The sequence below is a fragment of the Sminthopsis crassicaudata genome, chromosome 4, assembly GCF_048593235.1.
Source record: "Sminthopsis crassicaudata isolate SCR6 chromosome 4, ASM4859323v1, whole genome shotgun sequence".
In the NCBI taxonomy this organism is placed as follows: Eukaryota; Metazoa; Chordata; class Mammalia; order Dasyuromorphia; family Dasyuridae; genus Sminthopsis; species Sminthopsis crassicaudata.
Genome location: NC_133620.1, coordinates 361,265,014 through 361,288,564, shown reverse-complemented (window position 1 = coordinate 361,288,564; position 23,551 = coordinate 361,265,014). Strand labels below are relative to the sequence as shown.

At 33.2% G+C, this 23,551-nt stretch overlaps 1 protein-coding gene across 6 annotated transcripts in view; it reads right to left on the bottom strand.

Moving 5' to 3' along the window:
- The window catches only part of STXBP4 (syntaxin binding protein 4), a 227,836-nt gene that overhangs the window by 167,169 nt on the left and 37,116 nt on the right, over positions 1-23,551 (bottom strand). For all 6 annotated transcript variants that reach the window (XM_074261824.1, XM_074261825.1, XM_074261828.1 and 3 more), the window contains 3 exons: positions 14,923-15,029; positions 14,355-14,559; positions 12,878-12,956 (listed from right to left, as the gene is read on the bottom strand). In XM_074261824.1, the coding sequence (XP_074117925.1) occupies positions 12,878-12,956; positions 14,355-14,559; positions 14,923-15,029 (391 nt within the window). The remainder of the gene's footprint in view (positions 1-12,877; positions 12,957-14,354; positions 14,560-14,922; positions 15,030-23,551) is intronic.

Below are 23,551 nucleotides of genomic sequence, written 5' to 3'. Positions count from 1 at the left end.
AGACGCATTGGTCAAGTGACAACAGCTCACACCATTATGTGGTAATGGCTTTATATACAGAGGTAAACTGAACCTTGATTCTGGAGGTAGGAAGACTCATCTTGAGTTCAAATCCAGCCTCAGACACAATGGCTGTGTGACTCTGAAGAAGTCACTTAAACCTATTTGACTCAGTTTCCTCATTTGTAAAATGAGCTGTTTTGAAAAGGAAATGGCAAACTACTCTAGCATTGTTGCACAGAAAACCCCCCAAAATGTCACAAAGGGTTGAACATAACTGTAATAAAAAAGAGAAAACAACAAATAACAAACTATGTCACTCCCATTTCATATAGGAAGGTTCATCTAGAAAGTTGGGGAAAATAAAGATAAGTCAAGGAATGTATAGGTCTGATCTTTAAATAATTTCACATTATAGATCTGAAAGAAAACTATATACAGAATATAATGTATCATTGTTACATAATATTAGGTACTTCCCATAGAAAAGCAAACAGTTACTCCATTTTCATAGGAAGGATTAAATAGGAAGTCAGGGTAGTGCTATGAGTTATAAACATAAAAAAATATAAATATAAAAGTCTTTTAAATAATCAAATTTCTCATCTCTTCATTATTAATGTTATGGTAAATCCTGATCTTAGATCAAGCAAAAGCAAAAATTGATCTAATCAAAAGAGATAAGGCAGGGCACTATATCTTGCTAAAGGGTAGCATAGATAATGAAGCAATATCAATATTAAACATAGATGCACCCAAGTAGTGTAGCATCTAAATTCTTAAAGGAGAAGTTAAGAGAGTTACAAGAAGAAATAGACAGCAAAACTATAATAGTAGGAGATTTTGCAGTCTCAGAAATAGATAAATCAAATCATAAAATAAATAAGAAAGAAGATAAAGAGGTAAATAGAACACTAGAAAAGTTAGGTATGATAAATCTTTGGAGAAAACTAAATGGAGTCGGGAGTCACTTTCTTTTTGGCAGTTCATGGAATCTATACAAAAACTGACCATATATTAGGACATAAAGACCTCAAATTCAAATGCAGAAAGGCAGAAATAGTAAATGCATCCTTTTCAGATCACGATGTGATAAAAATTACACTCAATAAAAAGCCAGGGGAAAATAGACCAAAAAGTAATTAGAAACTAATCTCATCCTAAAGAATGACTGGATGAAACAGCAAATCATAGACAAAATTAATAATTTCACCCAAGATAATGACAATAATGAGACGTCATACCAAAGAGTGTGGGATGCAGCCAAAGACGTAATAAGGGGAAATTTTATATCTCTAGAGGCCTACTTGTATAAAATAAAGAAAAAGAAAATTAATGAATTAGGCTTGCAACTAAAAAAGCTAGAAAAAGAGAAAATTACATACCCCCAGTCAAACATTAATAAAATTAATAAATTAATAGTTGATTCTATGAAAAAACCAACAAAATAGATAAATCCTTGGTAAATTTGATTAGAAAAAGGAAAGAGGAAAATCAAATTGTTAGTCTTAAAAATGAAAAGGGAGAACTTCCCACTAATGAAGAGGAAATTAGAGAAATAATTAGGAGTTAATCTGTCCAACTTTATGCCAATAAATTTGATAAATGAAATGAAGACCTTCAAAAATATAGTTTGCCCAGATTAACAGAGGGAGAAGCAAATTGGTTAAACAGTCCCATTTTAGAAAAAGAAAGAGAACAAGCTATTAATCAACTCCCTAAAAAAAAATCCCCAGGACCAGATGGATTTACATGTGAATTCTACCAAACATTTTATAAACTATTTGAAAAAATAGGAATTAAAGGAGTCCTACCAAATTCCTTTTATGATACAGACATAGTACTGATACCTAAACTAGGTAGGACGAAAACAGAGAAAGAAAATTACAGACCAATCTCCCTAATGTTATGGCAAATAACTTTGTTCATGTTAGTTACATATAATTATACCTCCAAACAAAATAACATTTAATCCAAAGTGCTAAAAGAGTTCAAAAACTGGTAAAATACATATATTGACTAATGCTTTACCTTTGTGGCTTAAAAAAAAAAATGGACCTGCTTTGCCAGAAAGATAAGCAGGGTTGGGCATGGAGTCAGGAAGGTCTGAGTTCAAATACAGATACAGATATTTATTCGGTATGCAAACCTAGGCTAATATCCAAACCTTTGTTCTCTTCTCAATTTCTTGTAAACCATATAATAAGGGTAAACCAAATAATAAGCGCGAGAGTCCTCAGATATTAGACAGAGTTTCATCCACATCCAAGAAAATCAAAGGCTGAGATTTTTGTCATTTAGGTAGAATGTGACTTGTTTTTCTTATCTCTACCTAATCTTGATTTTGTTCAAGATTATTTTACTAGATAGCAAAGACTGCACAAAAAGACACCACTACTCTCCTCTTCCGGAGTGTTTGTTAATCCCATATTTTATGCATACCAAAGAAATGCTTAAATGGCATATTGTATACTACATAAAAATCACTAACCTTTCCTTACAGGATAGAAAAAGTTCTAAGAAATACCTTTAGATTCTCTGGATGGATTTTCATATACCTGGATTGTGCTTAGTCCTATTCATTCATTCTCATCCATTTATTCAACAATTTGGATAAATCAATTTGTTTTGTTAGCAAATTTAACTTAAGGAAAATATTATTTTGGGGCAGCTAGATGGCATAGTGGCTACAGCACCAGCCCTGAAGTTGAGAACTTGATTTCAAATCCGGCCTGGGGCATTTAATACTTCCTAAGCTGTATAACCTTGTGGCAAGTTACTTCACCACAATTGCCTCAACAACAAAAAAAATTATATATATATATATATATATATATATATATATATGTATATATTCTGCTATATTATACTAAGTTATAGAAATACTCATTTTATTGGGTATTTGAGTTCAAAATAAAAATAAAACTTTTTAAAAGTTAAAAAAAAAAAAAAAGAACATTAGACTCCTAAAATGGACAGTATGAAAAGTCTGTTAAAAGTCTGTTAAAGTACTAAATCTAAAATTAGAGTGACTTGTCTTCTAAAGTAAGTTAATATCTTATTGTCTGTTATAGCTCAGTAGAAATATGAAAATGTTATCAGCTGATGAAAAGACCTCATCTCAAAGGGAATTCACATTTGGAGAAATTTGGTGAACACAAAGAAAAAAGAAAAGTGAGTAGTATAAAAACAATGATACCTGGTCAAATGAAAAACCAAGTATGAATCATTCACATGGGAAACATGTTCAAGATAAAACATAGGCAATTGATTATGGATCACTCACATAGTTCATCTATGACGTTTAAAAAAAAAAAAGGGCAATCATAGGAGATATCATTCTTGGTTCTTTGAAGGATTTGGATGAACATAGAAGTATATTTGTAAAAAAATACTTTCCCTTTCTCTTCTTCTTTCCCAAGAAAATGAACTTTTGAACAGAAAAAGGTGTGAGTTACACATGCCTGGAATGTTCTTTCTTCCTATTTCTCCCTCCTGATTTCTCAGGTCTCCCTCAAGTACCAGTTAAAATCCCACCTTCTAAAGGAAGCCTTTCCCAATTCCTCTTAATTCTAGTGACATTTTTCTGATGATTACTTCCTGCTCATCCTTATATATCATGTTTTTACATAGCTGCTTGCATGTAGGTTACCTTATAGGACCATAAGCTCTGTGTCTGTGTCACAATGACTGTCTTTTGCCTTTCTTTTTATCTACAGGACTTAGAATAACATAGTAGATGCTTAATAAATCACAATTTGGCTCCAGTTAACCTATTTTCTAGACTTATTTTGTTTTACCCTCTCACTCTATGTACTTTATACAAGCCAACCTGGCAAACTTGCTCTTCCCCACACAAAATATTCTATTTCCTATCTCCGTGTCATTGAATAGTTGTCTTTCATTCCTGGAACGCTCTCCTGATTTACTTCTTTAAGGCTTCATTCAAGTGCCATTTCCTATACAGGCCTTTCTTAATCTTGCCAGTTTTGAGACCTCTCTTCCTGCACTCTCTCTTTTTTTTCCAGTAGTATTTTATTTTTCCACATACATATAAAGGTAGTTTTAAACATTCATTTTTGTAAGACTTTGTGATCCAGATTTTTCTTTCTCCTGCCCTTAGTTCTTCCCTCCTCAAGACAAAAGCAATGTGATTTAGGTTAAATATATAAAATTCTTTTAAATACATTTCCATATTTATCATGTTATGCCAGAAAAATCAGACACAGGGGCTGCTAGATGGCACAATGAATGGAGCACCAGCCCTGACATCCAGAGACCTGAGTTTAAATCCAGTCTCAGACACTTAACATTTCTTACTTGTGTGGTCCTGAGCTTAACCCCAATTACCTCATAAAAAAAAAAAAAAAAAAAAAAATCAGCTCAAAAGGGAAAAAACCACAAGAAACAACAAAAAGGTAAAAATACTATCCTTCAATCTACATTCAGTCTCCATAGTTCTCCCTCTGAATGTGGGTAGCATTTTCCATCCTTAGTCTTTTGGAATTGCTTTGTCTCCCTTCACTCTTGAAATGATTATATAAATGGACTATTTGCCATCTAGGGGAGAGGGTGGGGGAAGGGAAGGGAAAATTGGAATACAAGGTTTTGCAAGGGTTAATGTTGAAGAATTATCCATGATTATATTTTGAAAAATAAAATGCTTTAATAAAGAAAAGATTATATATAATATATATATGTGTGTGTATATATATATATATATATATAATTTCTTCTTTGTGGGACTTATTGCATCCTCATTCTGTTCTCAATCCCTTCTTCTTCCACCATTAACTAAATGGAATGGAAATTTCATGAAGACTGGGACTGCCTAACTTTTATCTTTATAGCTATAATGCCTTGAAACATAATAGGCAATTAATATATGCTTATAAAAATGTATTTGGTAAAAAATGCTCTAGAAAGAAAATAGAGCCATAGTTCCTGGCTATTCGTTAGTCCTTAAATAACAACTTAAAAACAACTCATCCCTGAAAAAATGAACAAAGTAGAATGTGATGCAAAAAAGGGATTGGTGACTTGGAGAATTAATTCTTTTAAACTGCCAAATTGAAGTAATCCATTCTGTAACTCAGCTCAATCTTTACTTTCTAATTTTATCACTGCTAAATAAGATTCTGAGTGCAATTTTTGCTACTTCTTCATGGAAAATAAGAGAATAGCAGAAATTCTTTTCTGAAAACTGTCCACATCTTTATGCAGCTTTTTCTTTGAGTTTTTTCTTTCACAGAGCATCTGTCTTCAAAAACAACCTGATTTGCATTCTCTTTTATTTCTCAAGAACATAAAAAGCAGAAATGAAAATAATTGGTCTTCTTGAAAACCTTTGACACAACTATGCAGAATTCTGAAGGCAAGATATAGGTGTTAAGATCACAACAATATTTTGGTTTACTAAGGCAAAAAATATACGTGTAATCAAAACTCCATCAACTGAGGGGAATTTGTTTTTTAACATGATAATAGAAAACCTAAGGTTGCCATGACTGAACAATTTAAAACCAACTATCCACATAGGAAAAAACTAAATGGATGAAGAATGTCTTTTGTCCAAGATATCAGATGCATTTTTGATACATAATCTAAGAAAACATATCCATCAATATAAACTTGGAAAAAATACTACAAATGAACAGTGAGTTTTGTACCTATGCTGAAAAGTGAAGATAGATAGAAAAGATAGAAAGTTAGGTTGTCTTTGGAAAATTTCCAAGATCTTTTAATCACATCCAAGCTTTTGTCCAGATACCTAGGAGATTCAGTAAATAAAATACCAGGTTTGGAGCCAGGAGGACCGAAATTCAAATCCAGCCTCTGGATATGTGACCTTAATCAAGTCATTTAATTCTGTTTGCTTCAGTTTCTCATTTGTAAAATGAGTTGGAGAAGCAAAAGCCAAACTACTCCTATGTCTTTGCCAATAAAATCCAAAATGGGGTCACAAAGATTTAGACTGAACGAAAATGGACTAAACCATAAAAGAAAAACTTTCTCTCTGAAACAAAAGCTTATCTTTATAAAAAGAAATATTCTTCCATTTATGATGAATAGCTATGAGTCATGTACCACCACATGATCTCCTCACGTGTGGGATTTCTGAAGAAATGAAAATGGAGAAATTTAAGATGGGCATAAGTAAGATGTAAAAGACTACAATTAAGGAATTATGTGGGAGAAGTGGGATCAATCATATAGTAAGAGCAAGGGATAATTTATGGCCAACCCATGTGCCCTTACTGGTAACCTTGTGATATCCAGAGTTGCCACTCTGGATGGATTCCCTCTGGCAAGCTTATATAAAGATGACATGAATAAAATTCACACAAGGACAGACAAGTATTAACAGGTTGTGATACTTATAAATGGAAGAAATCCCACAATGATAGACTATAGACCACTAAAATACTGCAATAATAGAAATTTTGACAATTGCAACAACAGGCTCATCAACTTGGTATTGGAGACAGCTCAGACCTGGGGTGTAGCCATGACTCTACCACCCCTTCTCTGTGTGACCCTAACCAGGGCATTTCTCTTCCCTGGATGTCAGTTTTCTCAATGAATAAATGAATGAATAAAAAACATCCTTGTTATCTGTCTAGCATTATGCTAAAAGCAGGAATACAAATAAAAAAAAAAAAATAAGAGAGTCCTAGTCTTTAAGGACCTTTCCTTGTAGAAGGGAAAAAATGAGAAGGCTAGACTATAAGATATTTCTTTCAATTTTAATATGCTAAATATACCTCTTTATTGGATTACCTCATGTTGGGTCTCAGAGGTATATTTATCTATTCCCAAAGGAAATATTCTCTAAATGGATCTGTGATCTCTTTAGACTTCCCTTCAGTGATATAGGTTGCAGCCTATCATAGCTACTAATCCTGTAAGACCCTTATTCATGTGTGCCCCAAAATTCTGTATAAGGGGTCTTCTGACACTGATATCGGGAAAGCACTCTGGCTGTCCACTGTCATCTCTCAGTACTGCCATGTCACTAACCAATTTTTTCTTGTTATTGATATAATTTCTTGATAACATCTTTTACTTCTGTTCCTATGTGGAATCTCACTGATTAAATGTCATAGCAGGTTCAGGCTTCTTCACTGTTTCTTGGGTGAAAATAATTTTTTAATTTTTAATTCTTCAGAAACAAATGTATTTATTATACGGCAATATCAGCAAAATGTCAGTATTAAAAAGATATTCTTTTGCATTCATGGAGAACTTGGAAGCAATAAGAGGCTTTTGAAATTTCTTAAGAATTTAGTCTATTCTCCTTTCTAGAGCAATACTAGGTCTGGAATAATCTAGGCCTATTCCAGATAGAGACTTCTGGCTGTCCATATAAACACAAGTTGAAATTTGGGAAGCTAACAATCCATCCAATTAGTCTTTTCATTGTGGATGAACAAGTCAAAATCCTTTGAGTGATTACGGGTATCTTCCCAAGAGGTTCTGTGGAATTATGTAAACTGAACAATGTTTTTTGATCCCCTTATCTGAATTAGTCTTCAGCTTGGATTCTTGGTACTGGATCTCCTCTAGAAGAGAAGTGGATACTTTTGAATAGTATACCATCCCTGATGTTCATTAACTGAGAATCAATGACAAGGATTGCTTCTTCCAAACTTGATTCTTTTCCATACTTAACAAACAAGCAAAATGAGATCTTACATTCTCTAACTCTTTCAGTTAATTATAAAATTGTAAAAAATGAAGATCATTGTTGAATTTTGTTTATGAAAGTCTGTTTTTATTTCCAAATATCTACAACAAGGATGTTCTTGATTCACTCAGAAGTGACTCTCATAAAGGTTTTTTTTTTATAGGTGGGAGAGTAAGCATAAAGTTCAGTGGTTATTGATGTTCTTTTAATTGACTTTTTCTTTGGTATTAATAAACTCTGAAAGGATTGTTTTTGTTTATGTTTTGGTATTTTCCTCTCCGTTAGCCACTTTGTATATTACTCCCATCACAAGTGTGGGATCTTTGCCACTTCTGTACAACTTATTGTGACCCCATTTTGGATTTCTGTCTCCTTTAATTTAGTCCAATGAGACTGATTTTTATCTTTGTTCTCTTTAAATTTCTACATCTGCAGAGTATTCAGGACTCTAATGCTAAAGTTCAAGTGTTTTGCAAATCATTTCCATTTTTCTCATTATTGTAGTAGTTCTATTTGCGTCCAGAAGGTACTTGGAATAACATTGTTTGGTTACATTTCTAATCAACATTTCTTTGAACTAGTATTACCATCTATTTAGGAGCAGATAGATGGTTCAATGAATACAGTGCTGGGCTTGGAGTCAGAAAGACCTGAGTTCCAATCCAGTTTCAGATATATAACAGCTGTGTGATCTTGGATGAGTCACTCAATTTTTTTTTTTCCTTATTTCCTCATCTGTGAAATGAACAAAAGAAACCATTTGAGGATCTTTGCCAAGAAAACCCCAAAAGGGGTCACAAAGAATTAAGACACTAATAAAACTAAACAACGCTTCTTTTTCTGCTTTAAAAGATGATACTGTTCATAATCATCATTTAGTTGCCTTTGGCAGCATCTCTCTTTATGTAAGTTGCCAGATGTTTGCTAAGTTATAATCTAGACTCTTTTGACTTCTTGATGTGGCAATTTGGCATTGGTTAAATGTGTGGATAAAATCATTAGTCACTATCAGCTTAATTTCTCTTGTCCACTTTCCATTTTTGATTTTCAACTACTTGTTTAAACAGTTCTGGATCAAGTTACTCAATTGTGACATTTTTTCTCTAAATGAATTCTGATCTTAGTTCTGATAAACTGATAGTTTGAATGTATAAAGAAAACAACTCAGGAAGAACATCAATAAGAAGTTTTTTTCTAATCTATCAACAAAATACTATTTATTACAGGAAGTCTTTCCTAGTCTTTCTTAATTCTAGTGCCTTCCATCTGTTGATTATTTCCCATAATTTATGCTATATATCACTGGTTTGTACATTATTGTTTATATGACATCTCCCCCATTAAACTGTGAGCTCCTTAGAAGTAGATACTGTTTTCCATCTTTCTTTGCATATTCAGTGCTTAGCAAAAAGCCTGGCAAATAGTAGAAGCTTATTAAATGTTTACTAATTTTTTATGGACTAATAAATGTTCATATGTACTTATCATGTTCAGTAGCTATCAATTCTTTTCTTAAGCAAACTGTTCACACTATTGAACAGAGGTTCCTGACCTTTTTGGTCTCATGAACCCCTGTGGCACATCCAGGGAAAGGATATGGACTCCTTAGAATCATGTTGGAGTTTTTTAATTCAAAATTGAAGAAATGATAAATTTCAGTTAGAGATCAGTGAAAATAATTATTTTTACCATCCAATTTCACAGACCTCCTGAAATCTTGCTAATTGGGTTTTCTTAGCTTAATATTAAAATCTTTTTATTCTTAGAGTATATACCAACTCAATTTTAGGGGTAGGTGATCTAGAAGGACAAAATAACATTTTATTTTTACACAGACCGTTCACGAGGTGTTTTTACATATATTATCTCTCTTTAAAAAAATTTATTAAAGCTTTTTATTTACAAAATATATGCATGGGTAATTTTTTAACATTGACCCTTGCAAAACCTTCTGTTCCAAATTTTCCCCTTCCTCCTCTCACCTTCTCCTCTAGATGACAAATAGTCCAATACATGTTAAATATGTTAAAATATACATATATTAACTCATTTAAATCACTGTAAATGACAGGGATCTCAAAAAATTATCTAGTCCAGCCTTTCATCATACAAAAGGAAACTATGGTCCAGAAAGTTGAAAGAAATTTAAATAAGATTATCAATACTGAATACTAACCAATATAATTAACAATTGTGTCTTCAGAGGCCTACAATGAATGCTATTACTTAGCTCCTGACGGAAGTGATGGAAACAAGAACCTTTTCTGGACAGATCTGCTGTCTGGATTTGTTTTGTTTGACTATATTTGTTTGTTTCAATTTTTTAACTCTTGCTGTTGTTTAAATTCAGAAATTTTTAAAAAATGTTAAGAGAGTTCAATGAGTAGAGGAGAAAAGACATATTTGAAAATGAAGGGGACATAAAAACCAAAAGATATCAATAAAAATAGGATTAAAACACTTAAGCTTGCTCTCACCTTTTATATTCATAGAATTCTTTTTCTTCTTTTGAGAGACAATTGGGGTTAAGTGACTTCATGATCATACAGCCAGTAAGTGATAAGTGTCTGAGGACTGATTTTGAACCAGGGGCTGGCACTCCATACACTGTGCCATCTAGCTTAAATTAGACATGCAAAAAATCAAATATGTAACACTCCAGAGTATGGCTGAAACCAGATTAGTATGTAATTGGAATTATTTAACAAAATAAATAAAAATGCAATAAAATACAGATAATTTTTAATACACAGTTTTCCTAATTCAATATGTGGACCACAGGGATCGTTATGTTTGGTTTTAGAGGCCCCTCATTTCTATTTATATTTGACACCACTGTGTTTAAATGATATATTTTTCGGCATCTTCCTGGGATCTACTATTCATGGGTTTATACACTACAGTATACTTATATCTACCACATACTTATCGTTTGCCTATTAGATTATCTAAAACTTTGCTCTTTGAAGTACTTTTCTTTGAAGCTCTTTGAAGATGTGTAGTATTCCATGATATGGCATCTTCAAAAGAATATGAGAGTTAAAAAGATGAGTTTTCTATTCAGTAGGAAGTGGCTGAACAAATTACGGCACAGGAATGTAATGCAACGTCATTACACAATGAGAAACGATATAAAAAGTACAGAGAAAAGAAATATTTATTTGGAGTCAGGAAGATCTGTAATGAGGGGAAGAGGGGAGAGAGAGAGAGAGAGAGAGAGAGAGAGAGAGAGAGAGAGAGAGAGAGAGAGAGAGAGAGAGAGAGAGAGAGAGAGAGAGAGAGAGAGAGAGAGATACATGTAGATAAATAACCCATCCTGTACCAAGATGGATGGAAAGAAGGAAAAAAAAGAAAGGAAGGAAGAGGAAAGATTTTCTGGAGTAGCCATTCACATCCTTTTGGCTTTGTAGAACACTGAGACTTTCACCACCAAAAACCCTTTAGAAGTCATGCTTCTTTTTCTTAATTATTGACATGGGATATCCCCCACTGGGCAGATGCAATTAAGTCAGAATTCCCAGGTATATACTTCTTTTTCTGTCTTGTACTATTAAAATAAAATAAAGTAAAAATCCACAAGTAGCAATGAATAAGTGTCCTCAAGGGGAAAACTCTTTCCCTTTTTTTTGTTCCTCCTTTTCTTCTCTTTCTTTTTTCTTTCTTATTCTCTCTCTTTCTTCCTTACCCTCATTACATAAAAAAGCACTAGATAAAGATGTATTGAGTAAAGAGATGAATCATATAGAGCCATGGAAGTATTGAATGATTTCCAAAATAAAAAATTAAAAAGTAAAATATGTGATAGTGTTGTCATTATCATCTTATGAAATTGAAGTTAAAAAAAAAAAGCCATAGTAGGTTGGGTTCTTAGTATTTTTAGAAAAGTACTTCATTTATCTTCCATTTCATCCCACAACTGCTGAATGGAACTTTGAGCTCTACTTCTTTTCTTACTAAGGTCTTAATATGAAATAAGAATGATTTATCTAAAGACCAGAAGTAATCACAGAATGAGGTAATTCCCAAGTGACAATGTCTACATTATAATTTTAGAGACAAATACAAGGAATGAAAAATTTCTAACCCAATGGTGAATTTTTCTCCCAATTAATGGAAACTACCATGGCCTTAATGTAAATGAGAAAAATCCCTTCTTAAGTTGAACAAGTATAAAGTTTAAATTCATCTTTCATTATTTTGGAATTCAACCCTACCTACAAATGTTTAAAGACAAATGGCCACTGATGAAAAGTTATAAGCATCTTTAGAAATCAACATAATAATTATAATAAACATTTGTATAGTATTTACTATATACCAGGCACTGTACTAACCAGTTTATGATTATTATTACATTTGAGTCTCAAAACAGTTTTGGGAAAGAGATGCTATCATTATCCCATTTTACAATTAAGGAAACTGAAACAGTGATTAAATTATTTCCTCAGGATCACATAGCTAATAAGTAACCGAAGCTAGATTTGAACTCAGGTTTTCCTTACTTTGCCCAGTGCTCTATGCACAGGAACACCTACCTAACCCAAAAACTTAGGCAAAATACTTCACAAAATTTTCTTTCAGGATGCAATTAGAAGACATTTTGGTGATAATTATAGTCCATCAACATTTAAAAAAAAATTTAGCCATGAATACTTTATAAACTGTAATAATTGAATATTATGTAAATAAGTCATTATTCAGCTAGAGGTAAATAATTTTGCAGTAGATAAGAAAGTCTAGATAAGGATTTTTCTTATTTTTTTATTTTAAGTGCCTATTTTCATGAAGGTATTTCTTTCCTGAAGCCAAATGCCATTATAAAAATAGTTTTTAAAAGGTAAATCTAACATACCTCACAAAAGTGACAAGTACTGTTGTTACCACAGCAACCAGATCTTTATTTATAGGAGAATTTTCATTATCTGGTTTTCAACCAAGTTCATCGATTATTACAGCACACAGAAAAGATTATGGTCATACATATTTAAAACTACCTCTCCAGGGATATTTCTAATGTAAGTCATAATTTGACAGGGACTACCAAACAGCCCATTCATTTTGGTCATTTATTCAATAAAAGTAAATTTTTTTAAAAGTATACTGCACTTTTCTGGATAGTCTACATACCCCTCCCCATAGAAGTAGAATTGAAAAACAATAACAGGAAAAAAGAATTAAGTGGGCATTTACTTGGATTAGATACATCTGTGGGGCTGTTGTTTGGAGAAGTAATTGGAGATGGTTCTCTTTTCTTGAATCCGGTTTTTATCTATGAAAGAAAATGAGAAACATGAAATGACATTTTCTAAAGTAGGTCAAAGACCAAGTTAGGAGGACCTGTTAACATTTAAAAAATATATAGTTAAAGACATTGAAGTAATACTGAAAAATATGAGCCAAACCCCTAACATTTGGATATGTTCATCTTCAGATAGATAACTATAAAGTAAAAGAAATTCAGAATTAAAGGTAACAATTACTTTGAATCCTACTGTGTCCAAGGCCAATAAAATATAAGGCTTTATGCTGTTGCTTTCAAAGAGTAACAGAACCAAATATTTAAAAAAAAAATGCCAGGGGCTAAAGAAGCTAGAAAATTTCATGTGCTATGTCTGAACAGCATGGACCTATGGCTAGCTTTATCTTTGAAAATTCTCATTCCGTTATCTAAAAGCCTACCTGTATTTCTTTCTTTCTTTCTTTCTTTTTTTTTTTTTTTTTTAAATCTTTGTAGTGAACACAGGTTTCAAGTACAAATACTTCTTTTTGTTCCTTTCAGCTGTCAGAGCTCTGTGGTAGGGAACTCTTGATATGTGGGTTTGATCTGAAATTCTATCATTCTGCCCGAATCTAATTTTGCAGAACCATATTCAAGGAAATAGGGTCTATATAGGAGAGAGCAATGACCAGACAGACACTAAAGAACAGCTTTGGTATATAGAAAAGAAGCTAAAAAATCAAAAGAGAGGCTTGTCTAAAGTCATCTAAGGCATCAAAAGAGAGGATGATAAATTGATTCACCATTAGAGTTGTCAGAAACTCAATGTGATCTTTTGACCATGTGTTGATATGTGTTGCCATTGGGTCATCCCGATGCTGTCTCAAAAATCACAGGGGCTCAGTCCATGGTATATTGACAATGCAATGGACTGATGACCTCACCACTGTGGTTATTCCCTCTAACAATACAAATATCAACCCATTTGTGTTCTTTCATTCGTTTTTGTACATGGATTTCTTTGGATCTTCCAAAGATGACTCACCCAAAATACTGAAGGGGTTCCTCAAGATCTTTTTATATTTTGAGAACACCAATGGAAAAATTTGCAAAAGGTCTTCCCTGGAATACCTTTCCTATCATTCCCAAATTGTCAATGTCTTTCCTTTAAGACTACTTCCTATTTTTGCTGTATCTGCATAGTTGTCTGCATGTTATCAGTCATTAGGACATAAGCTCCATGAGAGAAGGGACTGCATTTTTTCTTTTTTTTTTTTTCCTATTTTTTGTAGTCCTTGCACTTAGAATGATGTCTGGTTACATGGTAATCTCTTAATAAATGTTTATTGGCTTAACTTAATAAAGCAGAATCTTGGGAGTGAAATACAAACAGAAACATAGAAAAAATTTGTGAATTACATTTGTAAATTTACAAATGAAAACTCTTACCTGATTTTTTTTTAAAGACATTAAGGTGGTATCTACAGTAATGGGAGTGGATGATATCTTTTGATCAAAGTTTTCATGACAAGATGTTGAAACCTGAGTCTCACATCCTTCTGTAGATGGCAAGAGAGATGAACGTTGTGTAGTTTCTTGTTGATTTGAGCTAAGCTTCTGTCTTATGAACCCTATTTCCCAAGCAGATTCTGATCTAGAATTAGAAAGAAATCATTTTATAAATATAACAAGACTTTTTAGCTATTTGAAATAGAAAGCAATGTAGTCTACTACAGAGATGTCAAATATGTCGTTCATGGCCTGAAGTGGATTAAAATGTATTTGGAAAATATTTAACAACAACAATAAAGATAAAAAAGAATACAGATAATGTTAATATGGTTTTTGAAGTAAATATGTAGCCCAATGTACAATTTAGTGGTCCTACTTATGTCTAATTTTGACATCACTGTTATACATATTAGAGATCTTAAAGTGTGAAGTATTTGACAAAAACTTTTACAGCTATTGCTGTAACTAAGTAACACATATTATCTTTTAGGGTTAAGATAGTTACCTTAATTTTGCTCTTGTAATTATGCTTTTGGCTTCTTCAAATGAAACACCAATCAATGACTCTTTATTTATGTAGACGAGCTGATCCCCTGGCTTCAACCTCCCATCCTAGTAAATAAATAAAAAAACAAAAACAAAAAAAACCCACCTTTTTTATTAAGAAAATTTAAAAGAACCAACATTACTAAAAGCAAATAATAACAGTAGTGATAGTAATAACAGCATGTTGTACAAAGAGTTAATTTATAAAGTTAAAGTTTAGTTTCTTATGTGAGATGTTTCACTTTTCTTTATAAATTTTAAATGATTTTTCTTAGACTAGATCACTGACAATATATATGTAGAACTATGTCTATATATATTTTTTAATACTAGTCTTTCTATTAAAAAATAACTCAAGTTCTAAATCACATTCTCTTAATTTTTTCCCCTCTAAAATAATGTTTTAAGTTTAGTTCTTATTCAGGAAGAATTTTTTTAAAGAAGTTTTCAGTTGCATTTCAATTTATTTCTAAGCAAAGAAAATTCACCTTTCTACTTGGGTCAATGATTCTAATTGGGGTAGTAACTATAAGTTTTGAAGTGGAGTTTTTAAAATGACATTTTAAAAAACCCTAAAGAAAACAAAACAAAAAAAAATCCCCCTACATTCTGCAGGGTCAAAAATATCCTGCAGGTGTTTATTTTATTATTATTATTATTTTTTTTACCATGTCAATATAGTAATGACCTGGTGATTTTCAAAATATAGGGACTTTTAGTGGATTCCCTCCAATCATGCAGATTGCACTCATATGCCTCATACTCTCAGTATTGCCTAAGGTTCAAGAAAGATAAGCATGCATATGGTCACAGCTAGTGCAGGAGATGAGATTTCAAATCTATCTACCATACTGTCTCCTCCCCTAACCCCATATTTTTATTTAATTGTATATGAAAAGTAACTCAACTTGTATAATATGGGGTATCCTCAAAGTCTTAGAGTGGTTTTAAGCTTTAAGAATTTAATAGCTATTAAATAATAATGATGGTGATGACCATGACGATAACTTTAAAAAGCTTAAAACGTGCTAAGACTTTGGGAACACCCTGTATATTTAAATTTAGTGAAAATGAAATTATGTACAAAGAAAAGCTAATAATCTCCACTAAGCTCTCTTTTGATACCTCATTCTGGCATGGAGTTGACTGTGGGTTCTGAAAGGCTGGGGGAATGGAAAGTAAGCCCTGGCAGAACCTATAAAGGGAAAAAGGGCTTTAAATTTGAGCTTGGTGAGATATCAGTTATTGAAGGACCAGTCAAAGGTGAATTTCCAGATTGATGAAAATATGATACATTTTCCCCCTGCCCACCCCTAAGATTTAGAGGGGTTTCAATATGGTCAGTGGAAAGAGTGACCACATTGATAAATTCATAGGCCTTTAAAGTATAAAGCATATGCTGGGAAATCCATGGATATTTTGCTGTCCAACAAAACAAGCAGTGGACTCCTGTTACTACTGTCAAAAATGGACAGATAACTAGGTACTTTGATGGATTTGTGATCTGATCAATCAATTGTAATACCAATAGCTTATCCCACAAAGATTAAGGATATCATTGTATTTTTAAGAGGCTTCAGAAAATTTCAGAAGAGCTGGCAAAATGAAAGATCAGAGAGAAGTCAAGTTTTTCAAAAGATATTCCAGAAAACTGAGAAAATTGCTCCAGAAAGATTAATAAAGAAATCAGAAAGGACTCAGAAGCACCATTTTGTTCACTCCAGAACCACATAAAAAGGATGGACAGAAAAGGATTGGAAGCTAATAGAAGGGTCACAGAATCACCATGGCCAGATAGCATAATTCATTAGCCAGAAATGAATATAGTCTACTATCTCCACCAACCTAAGTAGCAACCCAAACTCTGCTTGAAGACTAAAAATAATGGGGAAGCTATCAGTTCATTCTAATTTTGGATAGCTCTAATTTTTAGAAGACATTTCCAAATTTGCCCTTTTTTGAAACTTCTATATACTTGCTCCTATTCCTTTCTGAGGCCAAAAAGAGTAAATCTAATCCTTCACCTACATATTACTTCTCCCAGACACAAACACAAATACCATCTCTCTCCTAACTATCCTCTTCTCCAGGTTAAACATTCATAATTCCTACTACCAGAGGGACTTTTAAATCAGGAATGTATAAACTTCACTTTTCTTACTATTTTGGAAATGTATTTCAATGTAATATAACTCAGTATAGTCAGTTACCTTTGTAAACCAATGCATTTTGTTTAAAAAATATTACTCTGAGAAGGGGTTCACAGTCTTCACTATGCTGTCAAAAAGGTCCCAAATTCACAAATTAGATTAAGAATCTACTTTGATCCATTTTCATATAAGGGGCTTAATAATCTTCATCAATTTGGTATCATTCTTTGGACAATCCAAGAATATCAATGTTCCTATTTAACTTTGACACAATGAACTGAACATAGTCTAAGGACTATCATTTTCCAATTCCTAAAAACTATGCCTTATTAATTGTTTTTCTTGCCATTATTTCAGCTATGTCTGCCATTTTGGGACCCCATTCACAGTTTTCCTGAAGAGTGATTTGCCATTTCTTTCAGATTATTTTACAGATGAAGAAACTGAGGCAAATAAGTATAAGTGACTTGTCCAGAGTCATAAGCTACTTTCTTAGGCTGGACTGGAACTCAGGTCTTCTTGACTCCAGGTCCAGCATTCTATCCACTGTGCCACCTACCTGCTTTTCTTAGTTCAAAATTGTCTTAGCTTTTGTAGGTTATTGCCTCATGCTGCTGTTATTGAGCTTGCAATTCATCAAAATCCCTATTTCTTTTTAGCTGTCTAACAAAGCCTCTTTCTTATACTGAGCTTGTGAAAGTGATTCTGGGGATCCAAATTTAAGACTTTATATTTATCCCCATGAAATTTCATCCAATTAGAACCCAGCACACTAGCCGTCAAGTTCTTTTTAGCTCTTGACTCTGCTGACCAGTGTGTTAGTTATTCCCCCTTTCCCTATTTTGTGTCATTGACAAACTAGATAAATTTGCATTCTAATTACTTTATTGAAGTCTCAGAAAAAAATGGTTAAACAGTGTAAGACTAAGCATGGATCCAGAGAATTCTATTGGATACTTCCTGCCCAGTTGACAATGAACCATGATTACTACTTGAATCTAAACTGTTGTGTTTTAATCCATGGGACTCTCTTTTCCACAAGAATAGTATAAAATAGATGTCAAATGCTTAATTCAAAACAAAAAAGCAAATTAGAAGGGTGGAGTACACACTAACAACAATCATATGAGTGAGATGAATAGACAAATGTGAAAGCAAGTCTGGAAAGAGAATTCCCATGGGAACTAAAATGAATTGATTTAAAAACATATTTTAATTATTAATTTCATTATTAATTCATTATTAATTAATTTAATTGGAGCACCTACGTGGCGTAGTGGATAGAGCACCAGCCCTGATTTCAAATTTGATCTCAGACACTTAACACTTCCTAGCTGTGTGACTCTTGGCAAGTCACTTAACCCCAAATGCCTCAGGGGAAAAAAAAAAAAAAAAAATATATATATATATATATATATATATATATATATATATGGAGAGAGAGAGAGAGAGAGAGAGGGAGAGGAGGATTTATTTTTAAATGAGTAATACAAATATAGCGACACATGAGAGGAGCTGTGTTATGTTTATATTGTTGAGTTGTTTCAGATGTCCTCAATACTTTGGAGTTTTGTTTTGGAAAAGATACAAGAGTGGTTTATCATTTCCTTCTCTAGCTCTTTTGACATATAAGGGAAACTGAGGTGAACAGAGTTACGTGACTTGCTCAGGGTCACACAGCTAGTAAATATCTGAGGCTGGATTGGAACTCAAGACTTCCTGAATCTAGGCCACAGCTCTCTATCCAGTGCAGCACCTGTGGTATAGTGGATAGCTATTTGGCTTAAGATTCAGAGAAGACCTTCCTTGGCTCAAGTCTTGATTATGACACATAATGGTTGTGTGAGTCTGGAAAAATCATTTAATCTCTGTGTTCTAGGTACTCTCTAAAACTATGAATTGCAACTCAATTTCTGCATCTACATTGGTACTGGGGATAAGTGCATGCATGTGAATACACAGGTATATTCATGAGTATCTAAAGGAAATTAGTAATAGGGCATAGTAGAGAGAAAGCCAATCTTAGGGTCAGTAAGACCTCTGTGCCCTGCCTATGTTTTGTTTTTTGTTTGTTTGTTTTGCTGAGGCAACTGGGGTTAAGTGACTTGCCCAGGGTCACACAGCTAGAAAGCGTTAAGTGTCTGAGGCCAGATTTGAACTCATGTCCTCCTGATTTTAGGGCTGTTGTGCCATATAGCTGCCCCTGATCTACCTGTTACTTCATCTCTCAGTGACCCAGGCAACATTTTAAGAACACTGGATGAAAGAAGGTGTGTCTTCACAAGGAAATATTCAAACCAAGGAAATCATAGGTCCAGATTAAAGCAGACAAATAAAAACAGTATAAATTGAACTTATTCTAGAATATGCCTATAACTTGCTAATCTTTATCTCAATTGATCAATCAATCAATATGTACTAAGTCTCTACTAAAGACACAAAAAAGAAGCAAAAGCAAATGTGCCTGTCTTCAAGGAACATATTGCCTAATGGGGAAGACAACATAAATAAATATTATATATTAAATATACATAAATAAATACAAAGCAAGCAGTATACAGGATAAAAAGGAAATAATTTAGAAGAAAGCCACTAGAATTAAGAGGGATTAGAAAAAAAAAAAAGGTCTTTAAAGCATCTTCTTTGGGGAACTGCAAGGAGGCCTGTGTTACTGGATCAAAGAATATGCATTAGAGAATAAGATGTAAGAAGGGTAGAAATGTAGGAGGGAGCTAGGTAATGAAAAACTTTAGATGTCAAATAAAGCATTTTGTATTTGCTCTTGGAGTTATAGGAAGTCACCAGAGTTTACTACTAGTAAGTGTTTGAGGCAAGATTTGAAATCAGATCTAGCCTAACTCCAAGCCCAGGACTCTTATACACTGTTTGCTGTCACTGACTGCAGTAGGTAAAGGCTTGAGGCAGGGTGATCACCAGCAAGTTATTTCAATAGTCCAGGGGGGGAGGTAATGAGGGTCTCATTATCCTAAAGAGGTGAGGAAGAGTAAGGAATGATGCTGTAAATTGTGATCCCGAGGCATCAGGAGGCTGACGTGGCCCTTGTCAGTAACAGAGAGGGTAGGATGGGGAGGGAGTGAAGAGGGTGACAGAAAGGATTTCGGGGGGAAGATAATACATTTTGTCTTGTACATGGTTAGGCCAAGGTCTTTATTGAATATTCAATTTAAGATGTTTGAAAAACAACTGGAAACATAACTTAAAAGGTGAGCAGAAAGATTGGAGCAGAATAGGTATATTTGAGAATCATCAGCATGGAAATGATGACTAAATCCACGGGAGCAGATGGCATCACTAAGTTGCCATTTGTTCTTTTTTTGCAAAGAGGATCAATGACATTACAGGGTGATGTCCTAAGTCATGCATGAAATGAATTTAAGAGAAGTAGAGTTACACAAAGTAGTCGGTCTCACTAAAATCTAATGACAATACAAAAAAAAAAAAAAAAAAAAAAAAAAAAGATGGCAGGTGATGGCCTAGGATGCAGCAGATGATCTTGGTGTTCCCCAGGAGTTTCACAACACTGCCTTGGTTGGCACTGGAACATATTGTTCTCCGCTACCCATTCCACTAAAGGAAGTCTTCACATACTTTAAGTGGACACGTTCCTCACTTACCAATAGGGCTGGGGTCTGTCAGTTACTCTCAATCTGACTTTTAAAAAAATTTATTATTTTATTTTTAAAATATTCATTCATTCATTTGTTTATTTATTTGTTTGCTAATTTATTTATTTGAACTTTTTTTTTTTTTTTTTTTTTTTTTTTTTTTTTGAGGCTGGGGTTAAGTGACTTGCCCAGGGTCACAAAGCTAGGAAGTGTTAAGTGTCTGAGACCAGATTTGAACTTGGGTCCTCCTGAATTCAAGGCTGGTGCTCCATCCACTGCGCCACCTAGCTGCCCCTGACCTTTTCATTTTCAAAACAGATATATGGATAATTTTTCAACATTGATCCTTGCAAAACTTTGTGTTCCAAAATTTTCCCCTCTTCCCTCCACCCCCTTCCCTAGATGACAAGTAATCCTAAATTCAATCGGATTTTTAAAAACCATCTGCCAAGACAATTTACAAGGATGCTACACATCCTAGACAATTTACACATGTTACACAGCTAAGAGTTAGGTGAGAGGTAGAATGAGCAGCCCTGAAAAGGATTCAGCAAGCCCTTACACCAGAGGTTATAGTTCTCACTGAACACCTATGTATTCCAAAGATCACAGGGAAAAAAGAAGAGGACCCAGGACAGAACCCTTAGGGAAACCCATGGTTACAAGGAGGGCTCTGGATAAGGATACAGCAAAGGAGACAAAGAAGGAAAGTTAGGAAGGAAAAAAACTAGGAGAGAATAGTTACCATTACTGGTCCATTTAGATTTGTATACATCTACAATAAGGTCTCTGAATACAGATTGTAACAAATATATTTTACCTTATGATTCTTTAAAAATGAGGCAGAGTATTCTAATGAAGCCTATTTGAATATCCATCCAGCAAATTCAGCAAATCTTTCTTATTAAATACCTACCAGGAAAAATCCTTTAGGTTGGATGCCTGAGGGTACCAAGACAAAAAAGAATAAAATTTCTACCTTACAACTTATAGGAAAGCATATATAATATACCTACACAAGCATAACTGAAAACAGAAGATTCAAACAAAGTACAGCTAACAAAAGTAGAAGCTGAAAAGATCATGTTTCATCAGGGATGGATTAAGAAATGACCTATCTGATCAAAATTATTACATAGCAATAATCATAGACTTATTTAAACAGTATTTAAAAATCTATTGTACTGGGGGTTTTTTGGGCACTGTTTTTAAAGTCACTATGAGCTAATTTAATAAGTGTCTTTATGAAAAATTTTAATAGTTTCTCAATTTTTAACTCAATAAAAGTGCTTTAAAACTTTTAATTAAATCAAGCTCATTAAAGCCAATTAATATATTGATTATAATTTTAAAGGTAACAAATACTAATTATAATGTTGTAAAGTCCCAAATTAACATTGATTTTTAACTTCTGTACTTTGGAATGGATTTGGTTCTAGTTAGAATTTTCTTAGTTAAGATCAACAACATGGACCCATTTACATAATGAATTTCTGCAATGACATGTACATGCTTGTGATTTGTGCATGAAAACACATAAGGATAGTTTTTGAAAAATGCAGGGGACTTGCAGCAAGCAATGTTAACTAGCTCTCCTACACAACAACTGTACCATGACAACTGATTTCAAAATAATGCCCCTGAAATACAGTAATAGCCCAAAAGTGTCACCTGAATAAATTTAAGAAAACTTGGATGCATTTTCCTCATAGAATCTTAGAACTGAAAATTATTCCAGGGGAAAACTAGTAGTAATCTCTCATATGACAAGTGAAAAAAAAATAGTGAAATAGGAAAGTCCCAAGAAGATTTAAATGATTTGACATTTGTTTTGTCAATTAGTTAACTTTCATATGGCTATTGATGGTTTGAATTTTTTTCCTTTGAAAACTACCTGTTTATATCACATTTAACTATTTATCAATTGTGGGATGGCACTTAATTCTTATAAATTTGAACTAGTTCCCGTCATCTTAGAAATAAGACTTTTTCTATAGAAATCTGTTGCAAAGACCCCCTGCCCAAATTCATCATTTCCTTACTGTAGCTGAACTGATTTTGTTTATATAAGAAATGTTAAAAAAAATGTTTGCATCATCATAATTGTTTATCTTCTATGATTATCTCTATCCCCTGTTTGATCCATACTGTTCTATCTCTAAATCTGAATGACAATTTCTTCCTTGCTTCTCTAATCCATTTATGATGTCACCCTTTATATTTAAGTCATGTGCACAATATATATTGTTACAAGATATGAAATTTTAGTTTCTTTCTTTTTTTAAATAAGGAAAAAAAAAACTTCAATACATATTCAGAGTCCATCAATTTTTTTTTCTGATTATAGATAGCATTTTCCTTCATGAGTCCTTTGTCCTTGTCTTGGATCATTGTGTTGCTGAGAAGAGCTGAGAAATTCGAGCTGATCATTACACAATGCCAATTGTACTGTGTACAATGCTTTCCTGGTTTTGATCATTTCATTTAGCATCAATTCATACAAGTCTTTCTAGATATTTTTGCCTACATGTTCTTCATTTCTTATTGCATAGTAGTATTCCATTGTAGTATAACAGGTGGTTATATATCACTGTTTGCCATTCCCAAATTGATGGACATCCCCTCAGTTTCCATTATTTTTCTACCATAAATAAAGGTTCTGTAAATATTTTTGCACATGTAGGTGTTTTCCCCCTTTTTATGATGTCTTTGGGATACAGACCTAGTAGTGATATTGCTGGATTAAAGAGCCTTCATAGTTTGGTTGCCCTTTGGACACAGTTCCAAATTTTTCTCCAAGGACAGCTGGATC